The sequence below is a fragment of the Mobula birostris genome, chromosome 2 (assembly GCF_030028105.1).
Source record: "Mobula birostris isolate sMobBir1 chromosome 2, sMobBir1.hap1, whole genome shotgun sequence".
NCBI lineage: Eukaryota > Metazoa > Chordata > Chondrichthyes > Myliobatiformes > Myliobatidae > Mobula > Mobula birostris.
The window spans coordinates 111,967,981-111,985,673 of NC_092371.1; the positions used below are offsets into that span (position 1 = coordinate 111,967,981).

A 17,693-nucleotide genomic window follows, 5' to 3' on the forward strand; every position below is an offset into this window, starting at 1 on the left:
AGACTAATCAAATTAAACAGTAAAACCGTCACTGCATTAGCAGTGATTAGGCTTCAAAAGCAAAAATTACTCAAAGAAATACGTGATAAAACTACTCCCTTGAAAGTACTCAAGAGTTGACTATGGATTACCTGCATCAATTTGTACCAGGAAAGTAAGGGTTTTGAAGTTTTTCTTTTGACAAATGACTGCATAAATTGAATGCGTGTGCCTAGTTTGAAGTATTTATACTTCTTCAGTTGTGAACATTTGTCTTAATTCATCAAGATGGCTAGACAATTCACACAATCCCTCCAAATTCTTACACCATAAAACTCTTACCACACTATTTTCACACATGAACAAATGAAGAATGGCTTCTCCAGCACAAGTCCAAATACATTAGAATAAAAGTTTTACATATTTTATTGTTTAGTTTCACATTTACCTGGTGTAGAAGTAAGAGTCGTGGTGTCAGGTGTCAAAGTACTCCCTGCAGAAGTAATGGATTTGCATAACAGAAGGAAAGAGAACAAAGATAGACATTTTCAGTCAAAAAAAAAATCAAGTCTGAACAATCTTACATGTATTATAACAAGGACTGTGTATTAACAACTCATCAGAACACGCAAAAGCACCACCTTACAACTTTGCATTGCTAACGATTAAAGATGTGTTACAATTCTGGAATATGTTCTGAATCAAAACAATGCAAATTATTTTATTGTTGCTTTAATGTGCTAATCCTAGCAATTGATCTAGCACAGGATTATACAGAATAGAGGCAAAATTGACCAATCTCTTAGTCTCACCTTTGTGCTTTACCCCTAAAACTAGATTTTAACAAGTATTATAAATAAAGGAAATGTTTGAAAATCATGAGGAAGTAAAATTGTTATTAAGTACATAAGTTTGCTACATCTTTTTTGGCTAGAGGAACCTCTTGATTCACTTTCCATGAATTACCAATGTTGAAAATGGTTATATTGAGTGTATGAGAGCAGACAGATATTGCCAGCTCACTTCAATAGCAATCCCTGGGCAGATAAATACCCTAACGAGGTTAAGCCCATGTTTAATGGAATTCTTAAAAAAAAAGAGAATCAAACCCTATCAAACCAAAGGTATGGATTCAAGTGACTTACAATCTAGAATTAAATGACAGGCTCTAGATGAGTTAATTCTGGATAATAATGAAGTTTTTTTTCTTCAGAAGCTACAAAGTTGTTACAATTCAGCACTCAAAATAAACTTCTATGGCTGATATTTTTGGATATAGAAGAGAATTAATAAGGCAAAGCAAATGAAAAGCTAGCAGGGTTTGTCTACCCCTATTACTGTGCGCCTACCTTCAAAATTGAAAAATAATCCTTTTTTCCCCACTGCAATATCTTCTCATCGTAGGCTAGTAGTGAGGTGCCCAAATTTAGCACTGACCAAAGTAGAGACATAATAGAGAGCTTGTCCACTAAGCCTACATGGGTAGAACTCAAAAACAGGAAGGATGCACCACTCTGATTGGACTGTACTACAGACCCTCTCCTTTAAAAGCCACCAGGCCATCGAGGAATAGATATGCAGGTAGATTACGGAAAGGTTGAAGAACAATAGGATTGTTGTCAAGGAGGGACTTCAACTTCACTAACACAAATTGGGACCTATTGAGTTTAGATGGACATAGTTTGTTAGATGCATCCAGGAGGGGCTCTTAAATCAATATGCAGATAGTCCAAGAGAAGGGGCTGCACTGGACTTTGGGTTGGGCAATGAGCCTGGCCAGGTGACTGACCTTTCAGAGGGTTAAAAAAATTAGGGAATAGTAACCACAATTCCTTAAATTTTGAGATTGTTAGAAGGATAAGTATAGACCTTGCAAGAGCGAGTATTAAATTGGAGCTGGGCAAATTATGAGAGCATTAGGGAAAGTTAACTGGAACAGCTGTCTAAGTCAGTTCACATCTGACATGTGGAGGGTGTCCCGCACAGAGTACAGGACAGGAATGTTCCATTCAGGAGGAACAAAGATGATAAAGCAAGTGAACCTGGGATGTTGAGAGGGGCAATGAATTTAGTCAAGAAGAAAAAATGTAAAGGTTAGGAGGCTAGAATCAAACAGAGTCCTTGAGGATATGAAGAACTCAAGAAAGGAATTAGGAAAGCCAGGAGGGGCCCATGAAAAGTCCTTGGCAAGTAAGATTAAAGAGAATCCCAAGGAATTCTATAATTGCATTAAGAGCAAAGGGATAAATGGAGAGAGATAGGACCACTCAAGGACTGGGGGAGGGGCAAGGGACAGAACATTTGCTTGGATGTGGGCAAGGTCATTAATGAGTACTTTACATCATTATTTATCAAAAAGGACATGGAGAACAGGGAGATCAGTGCTGAGCATATTGATATGCTAGGACATTGAGGAAAAGGAGAAGGTAGTGTTGGATCTCTTAAAGAGCATTAAGGTGGGCAAGTCCTGAGGGCCTGATGGGATATACACCAGTTTATTGAGAGAGGCAAGAGAAGAGATTGCTGGGGCCTTGACCAATATCTTGGGAGATGCCAGAGAGTAGTGGTGGATAACTGTTTGTCAGATTGGAGGTCGGTGACTAGTGGTGTGCCTCAGGGATCTGTACTGGGTCCAATGTTGTTTGTCATATACATTAATGATCTAGATATGGGGTGGCAAATTGGATGAGTAAGTATGCAGATGATACTAAGATAGGTGGAGTTGTGGATAATGAAGTAGGCTTTCAAAGCTTGCAGAGAGATTTAGGCCGGTTAGAAGAGTGGGCCGAAAGATGGCAGATGGAGTTTAATGCTGATAAATGTGAGGTGTTACATTTTGGTAGGACTAATCAAAATAGGACATACATGGTAAATCGTAGGGCATTGAAGAATGCAGTAGAACAGAGGGATCTAGCAATAATGGTGCATAGTTTCCTGAAGGTGGAATCTCATGTGGATAGGGTGGTGAAAAAAGCTTTTGCTATGCCGGCCTCTATCAATCACAGCATTGAATATAGGAGTTGGGATGTAATGTTGAGATTGTACAAGGCATCGGTGAGGCCAAATTTGGAGTATTGTGTACAGTTTTGGTCACCAAATTAAAGGCAAGATGTCAACAAAATAGAGAGAGTACAGAGAAGATTTACTAGAATGTTACCTGGCTTTCATCACCTACGTTACAGAGAAAGGTTGAACTAGTTGGGTCTTTGTTCTTTGGAACATAGAAGATTGAGGGGGGACTTGATAGAGGTATTTAAAATTATGAGGGGGATAGATAAGAGTTGACGTGGATGGGCTTTTTCCATTGAGAGTGGGGGAGATTCAAACAAGAGGACATGAGTTGAGAGTTAAGGGGCAAAAGTTTAGGGGTAACATGAGGGGGGAGCTTCTTTACTCAGAGGGTGGTAGCTGTGTGGAATGAGCTTCCAGCAGAAGTGGTTGAGGCAGGTTCGATATTGTTGTTTAAAGTTAAATTGGACAACTATATGGACAGGAAAGGAATGGAGGGTTATGGGGTGAGTGCAGGTCGGTGGGACTAGGCGAGAGTAAGAGTTCGGCACGGACTAGTAAGGGCCAAGATGGCCTGTTTCTGTGCTGTAATTGTTATATGGTTATATCTTTATGCCCTCTCTAGCCACAGGCGAGGTCCTGGAGGACTGGCGAATCTCATGTTAGTGGTAGGGAAGTTACTGGAGACAATTCTTAGGGATAGGATATATGAGCATTTGAAAACCATGGCATAATTAGGGAGAACCAACATGGGTTTGTGTGGGGCAAGTCATGTCTTACAAACTTAATTGATACTTTTAATAAGACGACGATGGTGATTGATGAAGGTAGTTCTGTGGATGTTGTCTGCATGGATTCTACTACGACACCTAACAAGGTCCCTCATTGGAGGCTCATCTGGAAGATTAATATGCATGGGCTCTACAGCAAATCAGCCTCTTGGATTCAGAACTGCCTTGTCCATAGAAGACAGAGGGTAGCAGTCACAGGGATTTATTTTAGCTGGAGGTCTGTGATTCGTGGCACTCCCTAGGGATCTGTCCTGGGACCTTCGCAGTGTGTGGTGGATAAAAATGACCTGAATGGGTGGGTCAGTAAATTTGCAGACGATATGAAGATTAGTGATGTGGATAGCGTGGAAGACTAGCAAAGAACATGACAGGATATAGATCATTTGCAAGATATAGGAGGAGAAATGGCAGATGAAGTTTAACCTGCCCAAATGTAAAGTGTTGCACCTTGGTAGATCAAATGTAAAGAGACAGTGCACTGTTAAGGACAAGACCCTGAAGAGTATTGATGAGCAGAGGGATCCTGGGTCTAAGTTCATAGCTCCCTGAAAACAGTTACATAGCTATTAAGATCACATTACAGTTAACACATTAATTAAATTTAGAGCACTGTGTATAGATCTGGTTGCCAGACTGCAGGAAGGATGTGAAAGCAATAGTGTGCAGAACAGATTCACCAGCATGTTATGTAGAATGGAGGGCTGTAGTCATAAAGGGAGACTAGGTAGGCTGGCTTTATTCTCATTGGAATGGAGCTTGTACAGATTTGTGAAATTAATTGGGAGGGCAGAAGATTAGAATATCTTTCCAAGGCAGGGAAGTCTAGAAATAGGGGGAAAACAGATCTGAGGTGAGGAGAATTTAAAGATCTGAGAACAAGTTTTTTCTCAGAGGGTAGTAAATATCTAGGTATGAGCTTCCAGAGGCAATAGTGGAAGGAAAGAAAAACAATGACATTTAAAATGGGTTTGGACAGATACTTGAGGAAAGATGGAGAGAGATATGAGCATAATATGTATTGGTATTGATTATTGATACATGCATCCAGATACAGTGAAAAGCTCATCTTGCACATTGTTTATACAGGTCAAATCAATTATACTGTGCAATAGCTAGAATAAGGCAAAACAATAACAATGCAGAACAAAGTGTAAAAACTATCACAAAAGTGCAGTGCAGGTAAACGAAAAATTGCAAGATCAAAATGAGGTTGATTGTGAGGCTAAGAGTCCATTGTGGACAAGTAAAAATTAGTGTAGATGGGCAGGACCATCAGCAAGGACAAGGAAGACTAAAAGGGCCCAGTTCTGTGCTGTACATTTCAGCAAGACAAATATCCAAGTTCAAAGTACACTATCAAAGTATATATACATTATACAACCTTGATATTGGTCTCTAACTGGCAGCCACGAAATAAAGAAACCCAAGAGAACCCATTAAAAAAAGACCAAACGCCCAATGAACAGAGCTATAAAAACAAACATACAAAACAATAACCACAAGGAAATAGTGCTCTAAACTGAAGTCTGCAAAGAGATTCCCATAGATCAGTGCAGAGCAGAGTTGTGGAGCAGTGATCTGAACCAGCCTGTCCCCCACCTTGGCATATGGCAGTTAAATAGCATATCAAGTCATTTAGTCCTGCCCCAGAGGTATTCCCTCTGTTCTATACTACCTTCTCTGCTTTTGAAAGTTATCATCCTCTCTTCCTCCATTAAAAAGGGTCTTTGTATGTACTCTAGCTGGAAAACTATTGGCTTTACTTCGTTCTGAGTTTAATCAGCAAGTTGGGATTCATATTTCTGGCCATATCTTAGATATATTAATCATAAATGAGGCACATCATTAGTCTTGAGAACAGTTTTTAAATTACAGTTGCAAATTCAGTAATCAAAATGTTATCATTTTTTGATGCCAAAGATATGAGCAAATTAATGTAAATTAAGTCATCCTCATTACTTGACTTTTCACCATAAAGGCATTACTATTTTAGATTACAGTAGTTTTTATTGCACTGCATTTACATTCAATGCTTTCAAGGCATCTGCAGCACCCACTTAAAAGTTAATATTTCATTGGTAATTACCTTGGCCACGAGTTCCATGGAGAAAATTTATTTGATACAAAATGCCTAGTTTCTCTAGCATATACTAGATTACTAACCAACACCACAGGTTCTCTCCACCAGTCTTCCCAATTCCCACATATCAACAAGGAAATTTACTCGGCTAATTTATAAGATCTGGAAAATTCCAGGAATTGGATCCAAACTGATCACAGGTCAATGTACTCCACATCTCTTCAATTAAGCAAACCAACACATGCAATAAAAGTTAAAGATATTAGTTATGTATAGAAGCTAAAGAGATTTTTTATCCACAGATATCCTAGAGACCCCATTACCTGAAGTAGAATTTGTAGAATTGGTAGGTGAAGTAACTGGAGCTGTACTTGTGTTTGCATGGGCTAAAGGACAAAAGTACAAAAAAGGTTTTTAAAACAACTAGCACACTTGCACCCAGAAAGTGCAGTAAGAATTCAATTTAAGCAGAATTTAAAAGCCAAGAATTATGAAATCTTAACAGCAAAGACTGACTATGTAAAACAGATACCTACAGAAACTCCACCCACAGTTGCTAGTTACCTGTAGGAGAAGTTACATTTGGGGCCACAGTTGTATTTGCAGAGCCTAAAAAAAGTGCATCAAAAATGTCAATTTTATACCAAGTAAATTCAGACATTACACCACAGCATATGAAATTGCAAAATATAATCCCATAGTATCAAGTTACCTTAAATCCAACATCTACTTTGAAGACAAACTTTGGAAAGATCAATACTGGATACGAATAAAGAGTATGCTAATAGGGAGAGAATTACAAATAAAAACATAGAAGAAAATACGCAATTGTCCATTTTTGGTCACAGGAAAAAAAAGGAAAAGACAATATTTAGTTTTACAAAGCATGGGAATGTTACAGAAAAAGAAATCACATTTCTACAGTACCCCCAATATAGCAAAATGTTTCATAGGAACCCAAGAGTTATCTTAGTCAAAATACATTTTTTTTAAAAATAAGCATATGAGAAAGTACAGTAGGAAATAAAAGCACAGGGAATAAATATTTAGTTGCTTTACTTGGTAAAAATTTCCACATCTGTAAAACACTATTTTGCAGTGTGAGAATAAAAGATTTGTTAAGGCACTGTAATGTTAAGTTTCCCTTTAAATGTAATCTAGTGCTCTAAATGGACAAATTCCTGAGCTTGGATCTTAGTTGCCAAAGCATGACATGCAAGAGTAAATCTGATCGCCCAAGGGTACCAGAATTGGAGAAACAGACCCAAGGGATTTAGAGATAAGGAGGTTCAGAAAATAAAAGTGAACTATAAAATGATACCAAAAATGTGTGGGGGTCATTTAAGATGCTGCTCTGTTTGGAGCTGGAAAAAAGAATGGTATTATAGGCACAACATGCAAAGAATGACAACTGAATTTTAATAATAACATGACAAAAATCTAAAATAGTAAATAGCAATTCTGTGAATCTGAAATAGGAATAGAAAATGCTAGAAATTGTTAACAGGTCATGCTGCACCTGTACCAAGTGAAAAAATGTTAACAATTTCTTACTTTTAATTTAGAGATACAGCAGAGAAGGGGGCCTTCTAAACCAATGAACTGTGCCACCCATCAACCCACCAATTTAACCCTTACCTACTCACAGGACAATTTACAGGACCAATTAAACTACTAACCAGTGCAACTCTGAACTGTGAGAGGAAACCCGCGCAGTCAAGGGGAGAATGTACAAGCTCCTGACAGAGGGCACCCCGGAATTCAACACCGACACCGAGCTCTAATAGCATCGCGCTAACCATTACGCTACCATGGTTGATGACTTTTCATCAAAATTAGGGAAAGTTAGAAATCAAATGAGTTAGATAGCAAAGAAGGATAAACGTGGAGGAAACAAGGTTAACAGCCATGATAGGGAAGATAATAAAACCAATTAAGTAATACAAAAAGTGGGTGACACAGGCTTGTTAATCTTACCCACAAATGCACTGGGAATCAAAACATTAGTTTCGGGAAATAAAATAAAATGCTAATAGTAGCAAGGTCAGCCAAATCACACCCTCTCTCACTATTTGGAATATTTTTGTTTAAATGCCTCCAGTCAAAATGAAATATGTGAAACCATCCCAGTCTTTTCCAATTGTCAGATATTTGCTCACTCATTGAACCTACTTATATTCCTTTATAGCATCAGTGCGTCAACAAATTTAGTAACTATGCCTTCCTGTACCTAGAACCAAGGGGATGGTGGGGGACCTTCATACTGAAATAAACCCCAAGGAGAAACTTCAAATAGAAAGTCAGAAACAAAACCAAGTACATATGGCAAAATGCCAATTTTATCTACGATCACATTGCTGGATTAATGATCAAAAGTTTATTTAAGGAATAGGCTGTGAAGCCAAACTTTTCCAGATTAAAAAAAAATAATTTAAGGAAAAGTTACAACTGTTTCATTGATTTATAAATATTGACTAACTAAACTAAGGGCAGAAAGGACTACACAATGCAGGACAGGACTCGGGACTACAGTTAGGAATTACCACTCATCTTGGAAAAATACAGAATACAAATACTTCAGGAATTGCTGTGGGGCTTCATTCTTAATTTATACAATGAGTGATGTTTAAGTTAGTTTCTTAGAAAAAGTTCACTCAAGTGTCAGATTGCCCTCCAATCCTGATTTGATTGTCAACTTGTCAGAATTTAAATTTCTGAACATTTCCTTCTAATTTTAACCAGGTTTTAAGTTTGCAACTTATTCAGAATGCATTCATTATAGCCAATAGAAATCTGCGCCACTCAATACATGATTTGGATGTTTTGACTCACCTGTACACATGGTCTCATTCAATGTTGAGCAATTTGACGATACATTTGATACACATTGGCCGTCACCTGTGTAATGTATTAAGTGTACACAAAAATCAGATTTCAAACACAGGTTTATGCAAAGGTGCCCTCTTTGAGTAATTTAAACTCCTATAATTCACTACCCTTTCATTTCCCAACCACATTCCCCTGCCCCCCCCAGGAAAAATAACCAATTAATCTCTTGCACAATGCTAAAGTACAAGATTTTCAGCAGCTCAGATTTACTTTCCATATATTAAAAAATAATTTAGAACTATAAACTCTTCTCAGGCTTGCAGCCAGGTACAGGTATCAATTTTAACTGACGTTTCGATGACGAACTCTGCCATCTTTATCAGGGATGATGCCTGGGCATGTCTAGTCCAGTGTTATTTATATCGCCAGAGGGATGGATGACAGGGGTATAAATACCACTAGACTAGATATGCCCAGGCATCATCCCTGAAGATGGCAGAGTATGTCATTAAAACATCAGTTAAAATTGAAATCTGTATCCGACTGGAAGCCCAAGATGATTTTCTTTTCATCATATACACTGGGAAAGCACTAGATCCTTTCTCAATTTAGAACTCTTCAAACTAGAACTACATGATAATCAGCCTGACAGAGTAACAATATTACTTATTACAAGGACACCTGAAGATGGAAATACAGATGGATGAAGTGGGGAAGACAGCATACAGGATACATACCTTCATTACAAGATCAGGAAGGTTATGGTACAGCTTTATAAGACAATTAAGCCACAACTAGAATACTGTGTGCATCTCCAGTCATGGCACTATAGGAAGAACGTGGCTGCAAAGGAGGGGATGCAGAGAGATTCACTGGCATGTTGACAGATGAAGCATTTTATTTTCAGACCGAGTAGGTTTTACTCAGTAATGGAAAGTGAGGGGGACCTAATTGAAATACACACAATTATGAAGGGTGCAGAAATAATAGGCACCTAGAAAATATTTCACACACAAAATCAAAGTTTCAAATTAGAAGATAGTGAAGATCAAAGGAAGAATTTTCTTCATGGCAGGCATTAAAAAAAATGCATTTCCCCAGTGGGTGGAGGAAGCAGATACTCACATCATGTATTAGACAAGTACTTGAATTACCAAGCCATGGAAGGCTACAGACCCATTTCTGTGCTTTGACTAGTCAACTTCTCCCACTTATAATTCAATGTCTACTCCTTTTGACAGGAAGAAATATCTCCTCACAAGTTGTTTTAAAAATGCCATTACCACCACTTTATTGCCCACCTCTAATTATCCACAGGTAGCTAGCTAATCTTCTATTTGAACTGATAGCATAGTGGTTAGTTGTAACTAGGTAGCTTGCCATTACAGATGGCGATCAAACATAAGGTTGTGACAAGACAAATGTTGTCCATGCCAGACATGAAAGGTTTCCCCTTTTAAATTACGTTTTTATGAAGTGAAAAAAGGGCTTCCCCGCCCCTCTCAGCCAGTGCATAGGAGGCTCTTTGGCCGATGTTCACATGGAATATCAATACCAATCACCAGCACTTGGTCTATACCTCCAAGTGTTGACTCAATCGCAACCTATCCAGTCTCTCCTCATAACTAAAATGCTCCATCCCAGGCAACATCTTGGCCAATCTCTTCTCCAGTGAGATTGCATATTCCCATGGTGTGTGTGTCTTCTATATATACACACCAGCATCACAATCATATTTCCCTATCTCACATTAACTTGTGAAATGCAAACTGCTGAATAAATTGCATGGAAATGAACTAGCAAAGGAATTACTAAAGAATAAAAATGTTAAATACAAAATGCAAACAAATATTTGAATCCAAGGATCTGATTCAGATTAATGGCTCAGGGGACGTTAATGTTTCCACCACCAGTCCCTGCACCCGTATATACAGTTGGACTTCCATTATGTCAATTATCCTGAACTATTCCAGATTTCCCCCCCCCCCCATTTTTATTCCTCCTTGATGTTCCATTTCAGTGATATAAGCATTTACATTTGATTACAATATTTGTATCTTCTTATTGTACAATATTTCCCATAAGGCAGAAATTAGTCTTTCTATTCTCCTCTCCCCCACCAAACACACTGACTGCCATCTCTTGCACAGGGAGCAATGAGAACACAAATAAAGAGAAACCACAGACCTGCATCATAGTGCATTTGGTCTGCCACTCAAGACTGAATCACTACACCAGTTCCATTTCCCTCAAGCCCAGTGTCAAGAAATTGGATATCAGAGAAAAGAGCCGCAGGAACCTACTCTGCCAGTCAACAAGAGTATGGCCAACCTGATCTTGTTCAGAAAGATTTCCTACATCCTCACTTCCCTATTTAGAGATACAGCATGGAACAGACCCTACCGGCCCAATGAGCAGCACTGCCCAGCAGCCCACCTATTTAACAATAGCCTAATCATGGGACAATTTTACAATGACCAATTAACCAACTTGTCTTTGGATCGTGGGAGGAAACTGGAGCACCTGGAAGAAACCCACACGGATCACGTACAAACTCCTCACAGATGGCACTGGAATTGAACTCTAAAACACCAAGGTGTAATAGCGTCACGCTAGCCACTACGCAAAAGGTACTGAAAATGCTAACAGCACAAAAGAGGGAAATATTAGAACATCTATAATAAACTCAGGCTCCACAGCTCTTTGGAAGAGAATTCCGAAGACTAACAAACATATAACAAAACGCCGCCTCAATGCAGTTTTTAAATTGACATCTCTTCATTCTCAAGTACACCAACTAGTTCTAGAATCCCCCAGAGTGCAAAGAACTTCAGTTATGCCATCAGGTCAACTTAACCTTTAATGAGATCACCCCATTCTTACCTAGAATGCATAAAATGCTAATGGAATAGCTCATGAAATAACTTTTGCATTCTTTGGAATTAACCCAGTGACACTTCTGAACTGCCTCCAAATCAAATGCATTACCGCCTGCAGCACTTTAGATGTGGTCTCACCAAAATCTGAACTGTGGCAAGATTTCCTTGTTTTGCACAGCATTGCCTCTGCAATAAATGCCAACAGTTAATTTGCCGCCTTTGTTAGTGATTGCATGCCAACATGCTCTGTTTGCATGAACACCCAGATCCTTCCGTACTACAGTTTTTATTTGAATATTTCAATTTTCTTTTCTTTTTACCCCCATTCGAAATTTCTGCCCAAACTATCTACATTCTTTGGGACTCTACTTATTTTCTTATCCAATGTTTAATCATTGCATATTTGATTGCAATTCGGAGTTAGAACATACACTCAGTGACCACTTTATTAGGTACACCTTCTCATTAATGCAAGTATCTAATCAGTCAATCATGTGGCAGCAACTCAATACATAAAAGCATGCAGACATGGTCAAGAGGTTCAGTAATTGTTCAGCCCAAACATCAGAATGGGGTAAGAAAGCCGATGGAAGTGATTTTGACTGTGGAATGATCGTTGGTGCCAGACGAAATGGTTTGAGCATCTCAGAAACGGCTGATCTTCTGGAATTTTCACATAAAACATGCAGTGAATGGCAGTTCTACGGACAAAAATGCCTTGTTAATTGGAGAAGTCAGATGAGAATGGCCAAACTTGTTCAAGCTGACAGGAAGGCAAGAATAACTCAAATAACCATGCATTACAACAGTGGAACGCAGAAGAGCATCTCTGAACGCACAACACACTGAAACCTTGAAGTGGATAAGCAGAAGATCACACCAGATTCCACTCCTGCCAGCTAAGAACAGGAAACTGGGGCTTCAATGGCCACAGACTTACCAAACTGGACAGCTGAAGATTGGAAAAGCTTGGCTGGCCTGACTAATCTTGATTTCTGTTGCAACATGCAGATGGTAGGGGCAGCATTGGTGTAACAACATGAATCCACATGGACCAGAATCTCTTATGTTTTCAGCACCTTATTGAATCTATGCTACAAAGAATTCAGTCTGTCCTGGGGGCAGAGAAGGATCCTATCCAGTACTAGAAAGGTGTACCTAATAAAGTGGCCACTGAGTGTAATTATGACACAATTGAATACTATTTAAAAATTAGACCCAATTCTCTTATCCCCTCAATCTTTTTCTTAGTCTCATCCATAATATTACTATTTACATACACATCAACTAGAAATTCTCCCTCTCACCACACTTACCTCTCACTCCAACAGCATTTGGTGCTCATACATATAGCTACAGAAAGCAATATACCTGTCCGCTATTAATTCGTTTATACTCCCATCTTGAGTGGCTTCCTGTTTGAAAAGTTGTGGCCAGTCAGCTCACCTTGCTCTTCTTTGCACATTACAAGAAATCATAGTTGTTGGTTAGATCACTCACCCAATCTACAGTCTAACATATCCAGGTAATCGTACCCCTCCCTGGTTCATTAATGACCAAAGTCCAGACTCCACTGCATTAACTCAAAGCTGATGTTTTATAAGCTGTATACAGTTACTACAGATAAAACAAGCAAATACAAAATGCTGAAGATCTCTGCAGCACAAACTGCAAGTTAAAAATAAGGATACCGAAAAGTAACAAACATAATGCAGTACAACACACTATATCTCTCAAGGACATTACAGTGCAAATTAAAGAATCAATCACAACGTATGAGATTTAGCCAAAAAAACCTAGCAACTAAAAATCCAAAAAAATCAGATCAAAAATTACAGCTAATTCAGAGAAACAAGGTTTTAAATAAATTTCAGCTTTTGCAATCAAGTGCAGGAAGAACTTCCATGGAAGTTACAGCAACCTGCAATGAAAAGTGATGCAAAATAAATCTAGTGAAAGATTATACATTTCTTTGCTGTTGTGCACAAACAGCTTGAAGCTTATTTCTTCAGATGTTGACATGCAGGGCACACAGGTGCACAACTCCACTCCTAGCACCAAATTCCGTCTTCTTTGTAAAAAAAAATGTACAATATTGACTCACAAAGCACATTGAGCACACGTGATCAAAGAATCCAATGATCCACAACTGCCTAGTGGCACTGACAATAATAATGAAGTGCTTTGAGCAGCTGGTCATAAACTGCATCAAATCCTGCCTTCTCACTACATTGTACCCCTAATCAGTTTGCACATCAACCAAATCGCTCCACCAATGATGCAATAGCCTCTGCCATCTACTAAGTCCTGTCCCATTTAGAGAATATGTCTCCTATATCAGAATAGTACTCAGTGGCTTCAGTTTGGGGTTCAATAAGATTATTCCTCAGGAGCTGATGGGCAAAATGTCCTTGTTGGGTCTCAACACATCCTTCCATAAATTGATCTCGGATTTCTTACAGAGACACCTCAGACAGTCTGTGGCGGCAGCAACATCTCTAGCTCAATCATGATGAGCTCCAGAGACCCCAGAGCCACATAAAGCCCAATAATGTTCACACTGCTGATGCATGATTGTATTGCTAGATCCCGGACATGTACCAGAAGCGCTGCATTTGCACAGTCCTCAGTATTGTCAAGGACCACTTCCATCCATCCCACAATCTCTTTGACCTCCTCCTACCATCAGGCAGAAGGTACTGCAAGGACTGAGGCTGGATAACAGCTTCTTACCCCAGACTGCAACACTTCTGAATACCCCACTACCAACCAGTACCCATTATTTATGAAAGCACCAGTAGCATTAGGCTGTTGTATATTTAAACTATGTTATATGTGCACTTTGTGTCAACTTAAACATTTACAGAAATTCTTTTTATCTGTTAAAATTATTTTATGTGCTGTATGCACTGTGTTTCTCTCAGTCCCAGAGAAACGGTGTTTCATTTAACTCTATATGTGGATATGGCTCAATGACAATATATTAGAATTTGATAAGCACTAATGCACAAATAAGTACACCCAGTTAAGATTAAAGTTAAGGGGAGATGTCCAAGGTTGTATTTTTTTAAACAAAGTGACACGTGCTGGAGCGCAGTGTAGAGGCAATAGGGAAATTAAGAAAATCATAGATAGGCTCATGGATGTAGGAAAAGTGAAGGGTTATGGGCTGTGTAGAAGAGCAAGGTTAGATTGAATTTGGAGTAATTTTATACAGATCAACACATCATGGGTTGAAGGGCCTGTACTGTACTGAGTTCTAAACTCAGAAGGACTGGTCACATTTACATACATACACAGTAATTTACATTTTTTCTCTAATGCTTTGCAAAGACAAGTTTCACAACATATGCTGGTGATATTAAACTTAATTTTGATCTGTCCTCCCAAAGTGCAATATCTCACATTTGTCAGGATTAACCTCCATCTACCATTTCTCTGCCCACATTTCCATCTGGTCAGTAGGTAATCAGACTGAGGCCCCAACACTGATCCTTGCAGCATTCCGGCAATCTCTAGTAAAAACAACCCACCTTCTCCCCTTTAATCCTGCCCGACAAGTACAACTCCAGGCCCCCCTTTAACCCTCCTGATTCACCTTTTAAAGTTTTTCCTGCTTCCTACAATTCAAAGGCAGTCAGTTTGCAGCTTGGTAAACATTACATGCTTCCAAATTCTTTGACTAGATTTGTAGCATCTTGTTATTCAATAAAGTTTCAACCAAACATCATCATCCATCTCAATCTTACCCTTAGGAAAATATTAGTCCCAAATTCTGACTAGATGGCCTTTAAACAACACTGATGTCAGATGCAGGCTTGCTTGCTCAATAACAACTACTCTCACAAGCTCCTGCCTAGTATAGCTGTAAATAGCCTTTCTCCAATTTAGCACTCATTCCCCTCCCAATCAGCCCACCTAACCTCCAGTCATCTGGTGAGACCAATTTCCCAATACTAGGTGTAACACAGCCATTCTCTGGTAGATTTTCTCTGCAAACCATGTCAAGAAACATTCTTGTATGCACCCAACGAATTCTGCCCTCAGCTCGGACACTAAGGGAGTCCTGACCATTGGCGGAGAATAAACAAAATCTAATTCAGTTAACTTAATAATTGAGGATAGTAATAGGATCATGAAACTACAAGATTACCACAGAATATCTCACTTCACTAAACCCATTCTGAATGGAAAACTTGGGTCCTTAATTTGTTTGCTGTATGTAATACCAGCTCCACTGTGTAGACTTATAACTGCCTACAAAAATGACTTACTCAGTTGTACCAAGTTGCTTTTTAGGATGGCTATAAATTCTGGCCTTACCAGCAGAGTTCACTCCCTGTAAAGGATTAAAAGCAACATTGGGTATTTGAAAATAACAATTAAAAGCAAAGTAATCTCTCTGAGAACACCTCATTCCTTCTGTGAACCTAGTCGACAGAACTAGACTAATTCAACATACAGGCCATTTGACACATGTTCCACATGGGAAAAAGTGATGCAGGAGGAAGTGGACATTCAGCCAAAAAACAGCATTTTAAATACACCTACTTTCACAATCAGCAAGTCTTACTCATTAACTACAACTTTAGGTCTGTCAGCATCTTAGCAAATTCCTAACAGCACCAAGTTATTTCATACATGTCACATCCATGCCAAATCAATAGCAGAACAGTATGGAATAAATATATGATGTTTGCAGGTTGAAAAAGGGAGATTAAATGATACAACTCTTAACAGTGTGGGTACAATCCACTATGGCCTTCGAGACCAGTACCACCAAAAAACAGAATTTAAAAATACTCAACTCCCCAATGAAGCAGTCAACTTTTAGACAACATTGCTCCTGCTGATCCATTGTTTTGAGATTCCCAAATATTCTAAATTATTTTAATATTCTAAGTATGTATTCCATAGAATATTCCAGAAATACCTTGGGGAAAAAAAAAGCTTAAGCTTACTTTTCTCTTATTTAGATGTATGCAATCAGTACCTAGCAGCAATACTGGTAGAATTTTGCACTGGAGGCCTCATTTATCCCATCGTCTGAACAAGATCTACATTTACCTTTGCCTGCAGCATCACACAATAACATTTCTTCTGCATCTTTTATTGTCCAAAGTATTTACACATCCTGGAAATTACCCAATACATTTAAAATACAGGTACATCCACAAAACTCAAGAGACTGCTATTCAGCTCCTCTAACCAGGAGGATGTCTGTTTTATAACTTATATTTCAATAAAAATATTTATCATTTTTTATTTTCAACCATATTCTGTTGTATATTACAGAAGATACAGAATCAGAGAAACAGAACAGTGGACAGGAGGGCCTGCTGCCGAGTCCACGACAACCATCATACACTAATCCAATTTTATCCTCTACACATTCACATAGCACTGCCACAGATTCTATCGCTCAGTGACATGCCAAGGACAACTTAAAGTAGCCAGTTAACCTACCAAACCACACATCTTTGGGATGCAGAAGGAACATGGAGAGCTAGAAGAAACCACTGCACTATAGGAAGAAACTGAAAATTTCACACACCCAACACCAGCGATCAGGATTAAACCTGGACTTCTGGCAATTGAATATTTCCAAGTAATTCCCTAACTGCTTCAACTACATCTGACTTAGTTTTCTGCGATGAGCAAGCCTTTTGTGTTTCTGTACTTAAACTATGGTTTTTATTTAAAAAGATTATTTATTATCAATACAAAACATTCAAGATGTGGTGTGCAACTTGCATAAAACACACCAGACTCTTAAGGTAATACTTAAATCAATTAAAAATCCTGCACAATCACAGAAAATTGACAACATTAAACTTGAGTTCATGATAAATTCTTACCTTGACAAACTTGCCAATAGCAGGTCGAGTTGGCTTCTGTATTGTTGACATTACAGTCAATGCAGCCTTTAAATTCTGAGCATTTCTCTAGAAATGAATTTAAAAAGTTAGTCCAACTGGTAACAATACTTTAAAAACAATTAATACAAAGTTATCAAAACTAAAAATTGCAGATGAAATGCAAGAAAGCACTTGAGGAATCAAAAGGGCTAAAAAAAAAAGATATGAGGTTGCACTGGGAGACAAGGTAATAAAAGCATCACAAGTG

General features: G+C 38.5%; 2 protein-coding genes across 2 annotated transcripts in view; one reads left to right on the forward strand and one right to left on the reverse strand.

Moving 5' to 3' along the window:
• The window catches only part of LOC140189907 (uncharacterized), a 209,854-nt gene that overhangs the window by 179,635 nt on the left and 12,526 nt on the right, over window positions 1-17,693 (forward strand). The gene's annotated exons all lie outside the window — the stretch shown is intronic.
• cd164 (CD164 molecule, sialomucin) overlaps window positions 1-17,693 on the reverse strand; it is a 31,170-nt gene that overhangs the window by 3,209 nt on the left and 10,268 nt on the right. The window contains exons 2-6 of the mRNA XM_072251681.1: window positions 17,426-17,512; window positions 8,692-8,757; window positions 6,424-6,468; window positions 6,183-6,245; window positions 428-472 (exon numbers count right to left, since the gene is read on the reverse strand). Coding sequence (XP_072107782.1) covers window positions 428-472; window positions 6,183-6,245; window positions 6,424-6,468; window positions 8,692-8,757; window positions 17,426-17,512 — 306 coding nt within the window. The remainder of the gene's footprint in view (window positions 1-427; window positions 473-6,182; window positions 6,246-6,423; window positions 6,469-8,691; window positions 8,758-17,425; window positions 17,513-17,693) is intronic.